The following is a 16402-nucleotide window of genomic DNA, read 5'->3' as shown; positions in this document are numbered from 1 at the left end:
CATGGGCCTCTCTCCTCTTTACTTGTCGTTTCTCTGATGGCCCAGGCAACAATACTATAATAAAATAGACCCTATATATGATATATTATGGATTGGTTTGCTGTTTGTCATAGAGGAATGCATTTGAATGCACACTTATTTTATAGAGCTTCTCTTACATGGAGCATTATCAATTGAAACACATTGTATTAACAGTGTTTTTAGGGGAATTCTGAAGTTACTTTATTTTAGAACTGAACTGAACAGGCTCAGTTAGCATGTGTTGCAATATGTAACACCTCCAGACCAGTTTTTATTAATCATTATTCTACATCTTTGGGTAGCCTATTGATGGGAATAATGTCTCTAACTCACAGTTTCTGTATCTAATGTTGTTTCCAGAAGGGCCTCAACACATAAAAGTATCAAACCAGAGAGAAAAGAGCAGCAGCAGCTTCAAATGTGATTGATGTGATTTATTTCTCAACGCCTATTCCTGGCTGAGGAGTTCTGCTGACTTGTAAGAAAACCTCTGTGAATATAAGTGAAAGGCATCCATCATTTTTGACTTCAATATTTATGCTTCAAAAGTGCTAAAAAATAAGTTTGGAATCCAGTTATAATCCTTTAAAGTTTAGAGTATCAAGAAGTCAGGTCTTTTTTTTGCAAAAAGGCCTATTTGGAGGGTGAAGGACTTTCTTCACTAAACTCTGTCCCTCCATTTAAGAGAATAACAATCTGACTCACATTAGAATCACTGACAGAAATATCAAACATAATAGACAATGACAGGAATTTCCCTGATGTGGTCAGGAATATGGGGACAGAAATATTTTCAGATTCTAGTTCAACCTTAAACTAAATGAAAATACTTGAAATGTCCACCAATACATACGTTCAACCCCCATCTCCTCTTGAGACCCTATTAACAATCAAAAAAACATTATTACAAACAAACATGTAAGGTAATGTAAAAACAAAACCTCATCGGGCAATATCAACAAAAAGCAGCAGTTTTTTCAGATTTGATATAAACTAAACTTGCATGGATATCTCTTTTTAATTCTAATAGTTTTTGATGTGCTTTTGAAACATCATTGTTATCATATTACTGTCTGTATGAAACAGCCTGTCTGTCTCCGGCCTCCTGTTCAGTTTGAAGGTGGGGGTGCTCTGCATGAAGCATATGGTGACTGAGGTATATGATTCCCCAGGGCGCTGCCTTTGAAAGTATGCAGGCCTTTACAGTATCTATTCCCCCCTTACTGGGACAGCCCATAACTCTCTGTCACCGCCTTAAACAACAGTGTCACCTTACTATTCTTAGTCAAATATGAAAGCATGCATATTTTTATGAAACGCCATCAGGACTTTCACTTTGAATGAAGACACTGTCATGTCCCGTCTGCCTGTGCTGTTAAAAGTGGAGCATTATGAAAAATGAAAAAGAAATTCAACAAACATGTTTTGAAATATGATCTTAAGTTTAAATAAGAGGGCATGGTTTCGGGATCCTCACTGAAAAATATTTTTTTCCTCAGCCTATATAGACAGAGGTCTCTGTTAATAAATTGTACATGCTGCAACGATGATGATCTGATGAATCAACTCATTTCGGCAATGAACAAGATTATTTGAATGCTTTTATATTTTTACCACAGTGCTAAATCTCTCCAACTTGATATTGTTTTCCAAAAATGAACCTGTTCAAGGGTATAAGATATTGAAAGCACTGTGCTATTGCCAGGGCTCCTTTGGAACTCTCTCAGTCACACCTTTTTAAACATAAAAATCGTATCTATCACTTTCTTAATGTGTCTTTTATACTGCTCGTTTGCCTTTTACTGAAAAGCATTGTGTAATATCTGATCTAGAAAAGCGTTACATTAATATACTATACTTTCGCATGAGGCCAACTTGCTTTCAGCCAGATGTAATTAGTTAGTTGGTTTTTTTAAAAGGAGAAAGAAATCACAGGGTTAAAATACCCTTTCTCACACACACACACACACACACACACACACACACACACACACACACACACACACACACACACACACACACACACACACACACACACACACAGCAATACCCCTCATATGTTGTCAAGGTTGGGGGAAAAAAACGATTAAAATGTTTTTAATTTAGTATAAAACATGTTTAAATTATTTGATGTTGATACAAAATGCTTCTTACTGGCTGCTTTCATCTCTAAATGGATGACAGTCATGGAAAAGCTGCTGTGAAGATGGAGAGGACATGCTTCAGTTGGCTTAACTTGTACTCCAGTGAAGCTTTACTAATGCAAACGCTGAATAACTTTGGTGTCATCCTCTATAGTGGATCAATGGATCATGTAGGACACCTATAGTTAGTCACCTATATCCGCTTTAAATCCACAATATAAAAATGAGTTCAACCTTCACAGAGTTAAGTCACAGAATAAATCACCACTGATGAGCTGTGAGCGCATCAAAAAGACTTAATAAAAACAATTCAGCTTAAAAGTCATGTACTGAAAAGTTGGAATATACAGTAGGTCTCAAGGACCTTAAATGTCCTTTTCTAACAGCCCTCTATAATATTTCTCGAGGGTATTTTGTTATCTTTGAAATCTGAATCTCAAGTTGCACTTGCCTCAAATAGCAGTTCTTCAATCTATGTCTCTCTTTCTGACTTAACTTTTCTCTCCCAAATGAAAGTCTTGAAGATTGTTTATTGTTATAGCCAAGGCTTAGCAGGCTCAGCAATTTGGACAGCCAGAAAAACAACTGGGAAATTCATAAAAAGAGGCGGATGTATACAGGCGAAAGAATGGAAAGCGAAAAGCTTCTTAAATGCATAATTTAACACCAACGGTTATAGTTCCTATTTGGGTTGGCAATACCATGTGGAATTTAAGAAAGAATGACTTACTTCTATCACTCGTATGTGTACAATACTATTTATACTGTTTGTTTATGCCACAACACATGATTAATATATGAAAAATTCTTAGCGTAAGCATGCATGTGTCTCTATGGTCCTGTCTGTGGGTTGTAGAGTTTATACCTCTCCAGGAATTCATAAGGTCAGTGACCTCCCCTGACTGACTTTGACCTTGTTCCTCACATCCCCGTTGAGGGCTTTCAGTCCAATAAAATACACCCTGTTGACAGCTATGGCTACTGGAGAACAAATGGGATTGTCAGAGCCTATAGGAACACAAGGCTGCTGCTGCTTTGCTCTCATTTTTAAACCAGAGTTTTTTTTACTCTTCAAATAGGGAGGGTGTGAAAGTTATCTAGGTTAAGGCCTTATTTCACCTTGACTTTTGTAAACGCAAGAAGAATGTTGCATTACAACGAGTTCGGGCTTTTTGATAGTTGGTTTTGACACAGAAAAACATTGCAAAACACTTTTTGATCATTTTCTATTCAACTCTGTAGCTTCATGTCTTAGAACAAGAAGTGGAATTAATTTCTGTATTTTTAAACAAAGAGCTACAGTACCAAGTGAACGATTATCACCTTCCGTTGCTCTGCATCCATTAGTAGCATAGGTGTTGAACATGCGTCATATTATAGGTGGAATCTATATGAAACATTTAACTTTGGGTCCTCTGTAACGCTGTGTAGAGTAAGGAAAATTATGCTGTCTTTAGCGAGATTATGTCCAATTTTCACTAACAATTGATTTAAACGTCTACAGTTTGTTAAACTAAGATGTCAACATATACTTTAAACCAGAAATGAATGCCCCGATCCAGTGACATGATCGCTGGTATCTACATCTAATCCAAATTTTTGTTGGCTTAAGTAGTTTGATGAGTCTTTCAAGAAATCGATAAATAAAAGACTCTCTCTTTTCTCCCAAAAATGTCATGCCACCCTTTTTTGGACCCCACCTTCCCCTCACCATTCTATTGGACTCCACTACAGTATTTTTTGCCTCACTTCAACACAAAACATATTTGAGCAGTTCCCGCCGCTCTGCATCACCCCATCATATTGTCAGGTGGAGCTGATTAGCATCAGTCAGTTTGTTAACGACTTAATCCTCTGGCAGTTTTCCTTGAGGGCTGGACTTTTCTTTATGGCTCTGAACCACTTTTACCCATCATGGTGTCTTCCTTCTGCTCCTCAAAGCCCTGCAGTTCCTGCCAAGGTTTCAAGTGACAGCCATTCTGTCACTCTCTTCCTTCCTTGTTCCACTTGTTGGGGGGAGGATGAAGTCACTGACAGTTGTAGTGTGTGTGCGTTTGAGGGGGAGGGGGTGTTGAGATGATAAAAAGGGATGAAGGAGGAAATTCAGGCAGATCCACAGACAAGGAGGGAGGAAGACGCTTTCAGAGGAATCACTATAAACAGACAAAGACATGCCTGAGCCCCAGAAGCCAGGTAAGCTGGTCCAACCTGTAGGATTTTAACAGAAAACTCAAAGAGCAAACAAAAGTGGAAGTTGGGGATACACTGAAATGTTCAGATGAGTTAAAAAAATAAATTAGAAAGAAACCATGAACCCATAATTTTAACCCTCTTTTTTTATACAATTGAGACTGAACATTTAAGAATTTATGTGACATTAAATGGCACATGAAAGCTGAGCGTAATCCATGCCGATTACCTAATCTTTCATTAGTTAGTGACAAGCTCATCTTTTCATCAACTCATCCTCAGTGTCTTAAGCTGCTTTCTCTTTAGCACATAAAGTTCTTAAGCTGCAGTCTGGCTGTATATCTATCCTTGAGGGGGACAAACGCTTTTTATTAACAAACAGGGATAGAAATGCAAAGAATTAAAGCATGTAATGTCAAATATTTACAATGTTTAGACAGTAAAAGTGTAATGTGTTTAGTTTGAGTATTTGCTTAGTTATGAACTTATGTTATTAAATGTTGGTCTGCAAAATGCAATAGATAGAAGAGCAGCTTGGAAAGAGAGCCACTAATGGTTCTGATAAGGGATTGTATTGAATTTTATAGGGTCAAGTGTGTTGTGGGTAATCCTCTCAGGGATGTTAGGTTCATTATGCTGAGGAAAAGCAAAAGTGCAAAAGTCAGCATGCCAACAGTGATGTGTGATGTTTAAAATTAGAAATTGATACACGTATGTGTTATTATTTTCTGGGATTATCCTAACAAACGACAAGAATCAAACCCTGTGAGTTTTCTGTTTACATATAGTGATGAAACGGTTCAAACAAATGAAATACGATGTCACACAAAAAACTAAACCTCTATGCACGGCATAACTTAAGCTTACATCTGCCATTGATATAATATGATAATATGTGACATTAAATTGCACATGCTGTAGTGCATGTCATAATGTTTTTGTCAGCAGTCAACAGTGACCTCAATGCACCATAAATCAGCTGTTTACTTGAAACCTGAGTGCATGCATGAGAAGAGGAGGAAATTAAGGCAAGAGGAGAGGAAAGGTAGCAGAGTAAAGCAGAGAGATGAGCGGGATGATTTGTTAGAGGGACCTCTGCCAAGTCAGGTGTAACTACCTTGCGTCGTATCTCTGCACCTCAGACACCTAATCTATCTGACCCTGATTGCCTTCCTCATTCTGTTACGCTGTCTCCCCCGCTGGCATCCATCTCTGCTCGCCAATCTTTAGGAAGTTCACCATATCAGTGTTATTGTGTGGAAAAAGTCAGAACTCCCATTTTTCTTGTGGATTTTAGTCAAGGTGTCACATTCTCCGTCACGGGCGGATAGGAATGCAGTGATCTTTTTTGCTTATAGAGCAATTTTATACTCTACTAGATGAAATCAAAAGTTAAAAACAAATAGGTTCAGATTGTAAACACATATCAGTGCGGATGTGTGATTCAAATGCATAAACTAAAATCGTTCAACTCCAGTGCACCTAATACCCTTTGCCTTTTTTATTCTCCACCATGCAGTTATTCCATCCCTACATTTCATTATATCTTACCAATGTGTTGCCAATCCAGCATCCTGATATCACACATATCACCTTCCCAACACCACATTAGTGCCTGCTCCCAGGCTGCTCTTGTTCTTGTGTTTCATACCCATCCCAAATCGTGCCCCTCTCTTGAACTTCATACACTTTGCAGCCCCTCTCCCTGTCTATCTGGTTACAGCACATATAACCCACCCCCTATGGCGTCTTGCTCTCCACGGTTTATGCGTCACCAGGACTCAAGAAGCTGTGGGATCATGAAAAAGCACGCATCCCTATAAACAGCAACGAGAATAGTTCTTTAGCATAGGAGCTGTGGCCTTGTGGATCCGCTAAGCTAAAGACGCCTCTGGATATGGAAGTGTAGATACACGGTTTGCCCCTACCCAAGAAAGGAGTAAAAACAGCCCAGCGGGGTCTTTCTTTCTCACAATGAGTATGGATTATTGACCTGTTTCATGTCATGAACCAGTGGGCTGTTTGTAACAAGCCAGTTACATAATTATTAAAAATTGTTCACCAGTGTTGATGCTGATGATTGCATTGTGCCAGGGTGGATTTTTACTGGCACTGCTCCATTATTGAGTGTGTGCAGAAATAACAACCCAATTTTAAATACCAGTAATTCTACCTGAGGGCAACATCTCTACTCAGCGTCCCCCCTCCTTCTCCTCTTAGGACGGGGCAGAGAAGTGGCCAGTTTTATAGCTATGGCAAACAGTCATTGGCTCCACCATGTTGTCATTTGTTTCCACTTGTCAGCATGGATAGTGATTGTGAACAGTGGTCATCAGGTATCACCTATAACCTTAGTACAGAGTTCAAAGCTTTCAAAACCAAGTATGACATGAAGGTGGATTTACATTTAAAACAATTAGATCCAAATTCACTGGCCTGTTTCACAAAGATATTGTAGACTTTAGACAATTTTAGACTATATTATAGTGTTAGACCGGTCTTACATTGTTTAATTTACATAGTATAATTTCAAATATTGGCCTCACAGGGATTTAACATTTTTACAGCAACAACGTTTATCTTTAGATTCTTGCAATGAATAAGGTAAAAATCCCCTGTTGAACTCTTCTGGATTAAAAACATTTTCTGCTAGAGCGAATGGAGCTAAGCTCTGTAACATTTTGAAAAACACAGAACTCATGGCAAATAAGCTCTGAAAAGATCTAAAAGAACTGGGCAGTTTGCTACAGATGAATTTAGACGTCTGAAGATAAGTTAGTGGGTCTATCTTTGTGAAACCGAATAGACCTATCTAAAATGTGTTTGTGAAACCAAGCTGGACATCTTAGTCCATCTTCTTGTTTTTGTAGAGTAGCAGTTGTTCAGTGGAAGGTTAAACCTCCCGTTGTCCTATTGGCTACAGGCTAGAAAGAGTCTAGCATCCTGTCACCCCTCCAACCCCTCAACCCCCCAAACTACATGACTGCAACTGGTCAGTGTAGCATTACTTCATACTGAGACTATCATCGAGTTCCCACAGGTATGCACATGCTGCTTGATGAATTACAGACAGATGCAGAGTGAAGCTACTGCACTATAAGGTCATACAAAGAGCAAGACAAGCTTGAATTGAGCCCTGATATATAATTAACAAAGTATTTCTAAACACAGCCCACACCAAGAATTTATAATTTTTTGTTAAATGTTCCTCTGTGATTTGAGAAAGACGTTGTCCTATTTGGAGCGCAGGCTGTATTTATGCTAGCTGGAAGACAAAAGGAAATGAATGGAAAGCTAAAGTGGATGACGGCTTAATACAGTACTTAAATCCGCCTTTGTTGACAATACACCATCAATTCCACATCCCTAAATTAGAGTTTCATTTAGCAAATGTTTTCTCATGTTGAGACCGCTTTATTCACATAATAACAATTCATTCAACTCATAAGGAACTTTACACCATTAAATGTAATCTTTAGTTTCGTACCTCTTTATTCCTCTTTCTTTATTCCTATTACCAAATTATTTCTTTCTCCTCCCTAGTTCGTCCATAAATCTTTCTCCTCACTCATGGCAGAGAGGGGAGGGAAGACATCACTAGGATAGAAACATCACTGGTGGAATCCAAACAAGCCATATTTCTTATCATCATCACAGTAACCCTGTGTTATAAACAGACGTCCCATCCTTCACACTCCCTCCACACGCTCGCGTGTCTAATCCCTCAGCCCTCAGCCACAACAGGCTTAATGCATGACCGTTACAGCACGCATAGACTAAATAACACAATTATTTCAACACCTTTAAAGGTTTATCAACATGCCAGTGGGACAATCATTATTAATGACCTTTCTCTGATGTGTAACAAGGAGACTGCAGAGGTCAGTGCTTGCTTCTGAGATCAACATGTATAGTGAAATATACGAGTTGTATCCCTAATGTAAGAATAATTAAAAAAACACAACATTTTACTGAAAATGTTATTTTTATTAAAAATATGTGAATGGTTCTTCATATTTTATTTTGCCAACACAAACATTTAAACACAAGTGTTCTAGGATTACAAATCCCACTGCCAATCACTGCATTTCCTCAATTGTCATGTTATGAAAGATATTATGATTTTAGACTCAAATCTAATTGAAATAATATTTATGTTGGGGCAAACAAAACTGTTTCATGAGCGCATATCATTTGGATTGGAGTGTCATATTAACTTTAACTAGCTCTCATGGATGTATATGCGAGAAGTAATCCAGTGAAATGTAAACAACTATTTCTCCCTGACTTGCTGAAGCTCAGCCACCAAAAACAACTTACACTTTCACTGGCAGTCGGTTATATTTTTTTATATTACAGCCTTGACAGTAACTGTAATCACTGATATGTTTCCTCTGACGACGGTTTTACGACAACCATGACTAACCTGAATGTCAAGCTACTATTTAGACGTAACTCTAAAGGTATCCCCTTACCTTGTCCTCCTAGGGGTGACGCCGTAAGTCAGATCATCTTGACTGTTGAATTAACTTGGCAAATGATTGAGAGATTGAGAGGGCAGAGGCTTAAGTGTACCTCGATTTTGCCGACAGCATCACTCTCCATCCTCATCTGAAATGGTGAAACTCCATCAGTCATGCTTTGCCCCCAGCATGGATGCTATCTAAATGCCAATAATACCATTGATACTCATCCATACACTGAGGCTTAAAAATAGATTGTTTGAATATTAATCTTTTCTTTGCTGTACTGCCAATATTCCCCATTTCAATTTATATTTGAACGTTATGCAAATATGAAAGAGTCACACCATCGTGGGGTTTAAGTACAGTAACATCCGCTTGGTGTCGTGTGATCATGGGGCATAATAATAAATGAGTTGCTTTTAAAGCTGGATTAAGGTGGTTTAAAGCATTGAGGGATTCTCTGTTGAATAGCTGTGCCAAATCTGCGTTTAAATTGGAGTGGATTGGAGTTTTACTCGCTAAGAAATATCACCCAGAAGCAGAGCTGCTCCTCAAGCAGGAGCAAGCTCATTGGTTGAGCTCGATCTTAGTGTGGAGACAGTTATAACTTCCTAGGTTCCTGTTTGAAATTAAATTCCACAATTCAAATCAGTACATTTTACAAGCTGACCATTTGTTTGTAGACAGATTGGCTTAAAGAGGCATTTGAGCATTTTACTATTACACTTCCATTATTTTGGACACTCATAGGAGATATACAAATCAAAATCAAAACCCATGCAGAACTATTTAAGGTCCAAAAATCCCCTACACATCCCATAGCCCAACTTGATAGCAGGCTTTCTGTTAAAGATATTCTCTCTAGGATGAGCCAAGATAACCCTGATGACATCAGATGGGCTATTTTTATACATTCTCGGCTTGCTTACTCCAGAGAAATGAAGATATTTTACAACCATTTTTACAGAACACTAATCTTGAATGGGGGAGTATTGCTGCTTTAAAAATAATCCTGTTTTACACCCTTTTTTAAAAATTCAGCATCAGTTTACTTTAATGTAAAATTGAAAAAGAAGACAGCTGCATATAAATTCCAAAAAGATACTTGTGTGTCTTTGTGGAAAATGCTCTTGGACAAAAAACGATCCCAGTGATACATGGATGAATTATGAGAAATATCCTGTGGTTCTTTGGCTCTACAATTTTACTTCTGGAAGAGATCGGACTTCCACATGTAACTTAAAACTGCAACCTGCTACTTAAAATCTGCATGTATTTAGCTACTCGCACACACATGGTAACATGAGTTTATAGTTTCACCTGTAAATCACACACTTGAAGAGGTGAAGAAGGGTGCAAGTGGGGTAGTGTGTAAAAGGGCACCAGGCTGCATTAACAAAGTATGAGCCTTTGGAATATGTTACCACCAATTGACGTTATGCTCTAGCACAGAGAACGCCATGATGGCCCCACTCTCTAGTTAACACGTCTGCTGCTTTCATAGCTGACGGTTGTAGACACCCATAAGTGACTAAATGAATTCAGCAGTCCTGCAACATCATGCTCCAGCAGAAACAAAACCACTTAAGTGTTGCTTTCCTCAGCAGCAGCATTTGAGGTCTCTTAAAGACACAGCTGCTCAGTATCTGGCATCTAAATACACATTCAAGGAAAAGCATGTGAGGAATTTGTGCCCTGTTTGCCTTCGTTCAGCGATGACAGAGAAAGATTTCAAGATTCTAATGTTTGGTTTGGCCCGACTCCTTTGGCTTAACCGACTGAACAAGTAAGAGACGTACGCAGCAAAGGAAGACAGGGGAAATGTCAAGAGAGATTAACGAAGCACATTCCACAGAGGTTACCCTTCAAAGCAAAGGGAAGAGAGAGCGTAACAAAAAGGGGGAGAGAGAGGGAGAGACTGTGTAATAGATGAGCACAGGAATGTAAATCTTTTCTTTGTTTTTCAGTATCAAGTGTTGCTGATGCTGTTGTTAGTGTGATAAAATAGACCACAAACAACAGATTCTTAGATGGTAGCTTTTTTTGTGACAGGCTACAGCTGAAAGTTCAATATATTTGTATTTTTCCTTTATCAATGTAGCCCAAAGTTAAACATATTAACTTGGTCATTTGACATTAAAACGGCATTCTGTCAAACATATAGCATCAAAATAAATTCAAATATAGGGAGGATGTGTTGTTTTTCAACCCTACCAACTATAAGGTCACTCAGAGAGACCTCTAGCAAAGTTGTTTCCATAAGTTAAGAATTATGCGTCTACCCCCTCATATGTATGCAGTTTTGGATGCTTTCCACTCATTGTGTTTTTATATAACGTAGCCACAGGCAGCTGTTTTCTGACAGAATGGAAACACATGCACTGTACCTGCTCAGCATTAAACGGCAGACTGACACAGTTAGAGATTGGTTGGATAAATCAGTTATAAGTTATTCAGTTAAATGTCATGACTGGTTCAGCAAACAGACAGGAACACACTGTTTAAAGTGAAAATCTGTGAATAAAACATGTCTAACCTTGTAACCCCTGTTGCAATGTCTATATAGAGCATGTCATGTCTTTTATACATCTTCAGCACCATGAAGATTTAAGAATGCATGGATCTTTTGATATCCGTGGACAAAAATACAAATCCCCAATCCAGGCAGTGTTAGAGCTCTTTGAAAACCAACACTTGTTTCATAAACAGATACTCTATGTCTCTACTTTGGTTTTATAACTACATCTTAACCAGTTTATTGCTTGAGTCATATCTGAAGGCTTTCAAGCCCTCATGTTTAAAATGATATAAGCGATAAGCTTTAGGTAATAAACGGCCTATATTTACGAGGCAAGGAGTGTCAAGTAATGTGGGTATTTAAAGGAAGCAATGACAGCGAGCAGCAGGGTCAGCGAAAACCGAGTAAATAAAGTCATCTTTCAACAAGCATCTCACATGATATTTGTTAAATATAAACGCTGCAATCTCCCCTGTTAAGAACCCAATCCTCAGGCTCATAAAGTAAAGCTTCATGCTATCCTTGACCCCATTGGCCAGGCTAATTTTTCTTCTCTATCCCCCTTTGAGTCTCCACTTTATAGCTCATCATCTTGCTCTTCTATTTTTTTCCTCTCCTTAGAAGAAACTAGAATCAGATTAAAGTAGGACAAAGAAAGAGTAGGACGAAAAAATGCTGAGAGTAGGGATTTGCATTAAGTGAAAAGGGAGAGGGAATGGAGACCGCAAGAGAAGTTATCCATTTAACAGATACCTGAAAGACAGGGAAGCAGACGGCTGTAGAGTGAAAATTATCTAGGCCAGTCAGGACTGTCGATGAAGCGTGGACTGTAATGAGACTGGAGATGGATCCGCACAGACAGCGTGTTCATCAGCTGTGCATTACCCTCCGCATTAGCGCCGAGGGTTGAAGGGGCACAGTTGTCCTGGTTGTGACTTAGCGGTTTGCTCAAAGCTTTTCCCAGCAAGCAGGACAGACAGACCTGCGCTAGAGGAAGACAGGTACAAAATCTCATGAAGCTGAAGGACAAATGGGTCATTTTAGACGTTTAAAGAAGTGAAAAAATACATTTTTAAAAACCCATCTAATTAACCTATACCTTTTAGTGGCGAGCAGAAAATAACTATCACAATTTCCCTCATTGAGATGCTTTACATTTGTCCTACCTGAGCAAATTAAAATGAGTATGGTACTCATTAATTACAAAACGTAATCCTTTTCAAACCAAGTTTTAACTTGACTTGATTTCACATCCTTCTGTTCATTTGTAATGACCCTAGCATCATGGCGCTGTGGATGGCAATAAGGTGCCATGCCATTGTTCTACTTGCCTATTATTCCAAAATGTCCCGTTGCTTTCCAAAATACTGGCTGTTGCTCTGCACATTAAAACAGCACACGTGGCAAGGCAGATACATCTTACCTTTCATGTTAGTTATAGCTAGAATATCATATATTTTTTAATTCTTAAAGTAAAGAAGAAAATATTTTTTTACCGTCTCAGAAATTAGCAAGTTTTATCTACGAAACTGTTCAAGGTGTATTTTATAGAAGAACTAGCATTCTCTGAACGCTTTAAATATTTGTTTACAATGTCGCACCTCATATCATTTCTAAGGGTGAAGCTAGTCAAATTATAGTTTCTGAACATCAAAAACACTCACTCAAATTTTGACGCAAGACTTTCATTTGTGGACGAAAATGTATGCACAGCTGCTTCAGTGACAATGAATGAGGCCCTGCCCGGACCACATAGAGACTTTTACTGTACATCCAAACAAGTTTTGTTGAAGAATAAGAGTTTATTACTTTTATTTATCGGCCCATTCGTTACTCAGGGTGAAGGGTTATTTCTCTTTTCCTGTGCTATGTTATGTGATGAGGGCCAAAGATCACATTTGGTTGAAGAAATGTATGAAAATTCTGAACTGTAGTGACCAACTTTCTGATTTACAGTAGTGGGGTGCAATCGCTGCCTCTGCACCAACCTAAAGAAAGTTTTTACTGCCTGGTGCGTCACGGTCCTCTCTTGGAATGAAGTTCTGAGAGGAGCATTAACAGATCGCTGCCTGAAAAACAAACCTTATCCAAAATAGATATGTTGGCCCCCACCACTGTGCCAGACATAGTGTGCCAGCCTGGAACACACGGTGCCAAGGCCAAGCCTTGATATCTTAGACCCCCTGCTAATTAGGCTCACGGGACACTTGCTCTGCAGTTGTGGCCTGTTGACGGTGTTTTGGAGAGACGATAGCTGTCAAGATGATGTCCTCACTCAATTATGCAGCTCTGTCCTTTAATATAAACTTTGCTGCTTTGACAGAATGTCAAAAGTGAGGTAATAAAATATATTTATTACATTTTAACAGTGGCCCTAATGAGTGACCTGCAAAATGATTGAAATCTATGGTTGAGACTTGAAAGCTGCCAAAGTTGAATCATTTCCGTGTAGCTTTATGCTTTAGTTTGTCTGGCAGACAGAAACTCCTGCCTAATCTGCCATCTCACTAGACACCCTTGAGCTTCTAAACTAACCTAGATCTGGGATCCTGAAACTTTGATGTACTTATCCTATCAAAAGCATTTTTGTCTTGAGGCCGCCCCTTTTAGAATTTTTTAAGCCCAATTATTCTTCATGATCTCTGAAAAACGTATTTATATTAATCCGAGCCTCACTGTTTCTGTAAACCATGCCTCATTTAAATCATGCACTATTCCCCTGCTGAAATCCAATATTTTTCTCATTTGCCAGAGGCAAACCCTACAGAAATAAAAAAAAAGTGCACAAAGAGAGGTTGCTTAAGTGTAGTTTCCCTGTGTGGGTACCTGTGAACATGTGTTCATTTTACTGAAATTAAATGTGTGTTTTTGTGCAGTTTTGCAAACTAATATCAGTGCCTATTTTTAAGTGTTAATTGGTTTTCTGCTTCCTGATCACATGAAAGCAATTGTGGATATGTACAGCATATTAGCTATATAGCCTATATAAATAAAATATATATAATATATCAAATTGATCTATATAATAAATGAAATATATAAATATGTAAAAACACAATGCTAGTAAAGTGAATAAATAAACCATTGATCGAGTGAACAGTTATGTATAGAAACTATTAGTGTCTCCTGAGGATTCAGTTCAAAAGATGTGTCTCTTTAAACAATTTACCGAGTCTCAGCTCTGGAAGCCGTGACTATCCAAACATAGTGCTGCTGGTGTTGTATGCTATGAAATAATGAGGATGAACAAATTATTTTACATAACTGTTGTTTAATTGCAGAAGCCGAGGGCGATAAGGCTGCAGCAGCCCCTGCTGGTAAGTACCTTCATAACATTTAATCTGAGCCCATAAACTGTGCCCCAGAAATCCAATTTATTTCTGTGTTACGCATACAGTAATCAGTTATTATTCATTTAAGCTACAATAACCACTAAAATTAATATGTTAACATCTTCTTATAAAGTGTGGTTCATTTTGTAATAAATTCCTCTTTTTTTTTCCTTCAGGCACGACGGGTAAGATGACACGTCACATTCAGTGTTTGTTTGTCTATATGTTCTATGGATTTGACTTTATAGATCACCATCTTCATCATCATCATCATCAACATCATCACTGTCATCATCATCATCAACATCATCATTGTCATCATCATCCTCATCCACAACATAATGTGTGTTTCCCCTCAAACAGAGAAGCCGTTAGAGGAGGAGGGTAAGACTTGCAGATGAAAGAAACACAGAATCAGTGAACTTCTGTGGTTATGGGACTGAGTGTGGGGAGGATATGCATGATACTACACACACACACACACACACACACACACACACAGACACAGACACACACACACACACACACACACACACACACACACACACACACACACACACACACACACACACACACACACACACACACACACACACACACACACACACACACACTTTAGGTGTATTTTGAGCACCAGAGATCAGAGATGCTAATTAAATTGGATGTTAGGATCCATTAAAAGGTGTTTATTTTATGGGTAAGTGTCACAATGTATGTATGTATTTGTTAGCACTTCATGTATGTGTGTGTGTGTATGTGTGTGCCAAGGCTCTGGCTAATGCAATTTTTATTAAAAAAATACACTTGTTTTATTTGCTTAATGACCAACACTAGAGTATGCATCATAGTTAAGACTGAACAATAACATTTAATTTACATTTTTATCTTGAATTATATTCAAAACATCACTTAATCTGCATCATCAGTAACATGTTTCTATCTAAATGTAGCTTAATGTCTGTTTACATTTACTCATACTTTACATTGACAATATAACATTATAAGGCATTACAGAAACACAGAATAAACAATAATTGAATATTTGAAAGCATTTGAATGCAGTGGTATGCTGGACCATACAGCAGTTACATTTTACCTACATTCAATCCTGAGTTTCAGTAGTAGTATCATTTAGAAAAAAACATCTATAGCTTGCATAACCATTGATTTCTTGATCTCTGGATTTCGTTTTGTGTTTGTCACTGCGGTTACTTCATGATATGAGGATGTTTTTCCCATTCTGCTGTGGGTCACATGATCAGACTGATTTGTATGTATGAGCAAGAAGTCTGAGATAGATTCAGACTGGCAGATAGCTCCTCTCATTTCACTTCCCTGTGTGCCTGAAAATCCTGACCTTTCAAGTCCGATCCATAGTTGAGGGTAATGCATTCAGCTTAATGTGTGAAATAATTGTGTGTGGTTGTGGTAGCCCAGCAGAGTAGCTGTATGAATGTGAGATATATTCACTGTAAGTATAGATCAGGTAGAATCATGTTCTGTGCTGTAGGAGAGTGTATATGCATGTTCATGGAGATTTCCTCTGCCAGTGGCACGTATTCAGTAATAAGTAATGAGTCCCCCAAGAGAGTCACACACACTGTCATACATTTATATGTAGGGTCTATTTGTGTATAGTTTCTGTTCACCTTGTTGGATAAAATGCCAATTCATATTTTAAAAGAGCTGCAATAGAGTGGAAAGTAGTACATGTGTTTCTGTTAGTGTATT

At 38.3% G+C, this 16402-nt stretch overlaps 1 protein-coding gene across 1 annotated transcript in view; it reads left to right on the top strand.

Annotated features, from left to right (window-relative positions):
• Window positions 1-14782: 14782 nt before the first annotated feature.
• Window positions 14783-16402, top strand: part of mybpc2a (myosin binding protein Ca) — a 30464-nt gene continuing 28844 nt past the window's right edge. Inside the window, exons 1-3 of the mRNA XM_063903745.1 lie at window positions 14783-14803; window positions 14848-14856; window positions 14920-15055. Of these exons, the coding sequence (XP_063759815.1) occupies window positions 14783-14803; window positions 14848-14856; window positions 14920-15055 (166 nt within the window). The remainder of the gene's footprint in view (window positions 14804-14847; window positions 14857-14919; window positions 15056-16402) is intronic.

Source organism: Eleginops maclovinus, chromosome 16, assembly GCF_036324505.1.
Source record: "Eleginops maclovinus isolate JMC-PN-2008 ecotype Puerto Natales chromosome 16, JC_Emac_rtc_rv5, whole genome shotgun sequence".
NCBI lineage: Eukaryota > Metazoa > Chordata > Actinopteri > Perciformes > Eleginopidae > Eleginops > Eleginops maclovinus.
The sequence above is the reverse complement of the archived record's forward strand: the minus strand, read 5'-3'. Positions and strand labels throughout refer to the sequence as shown.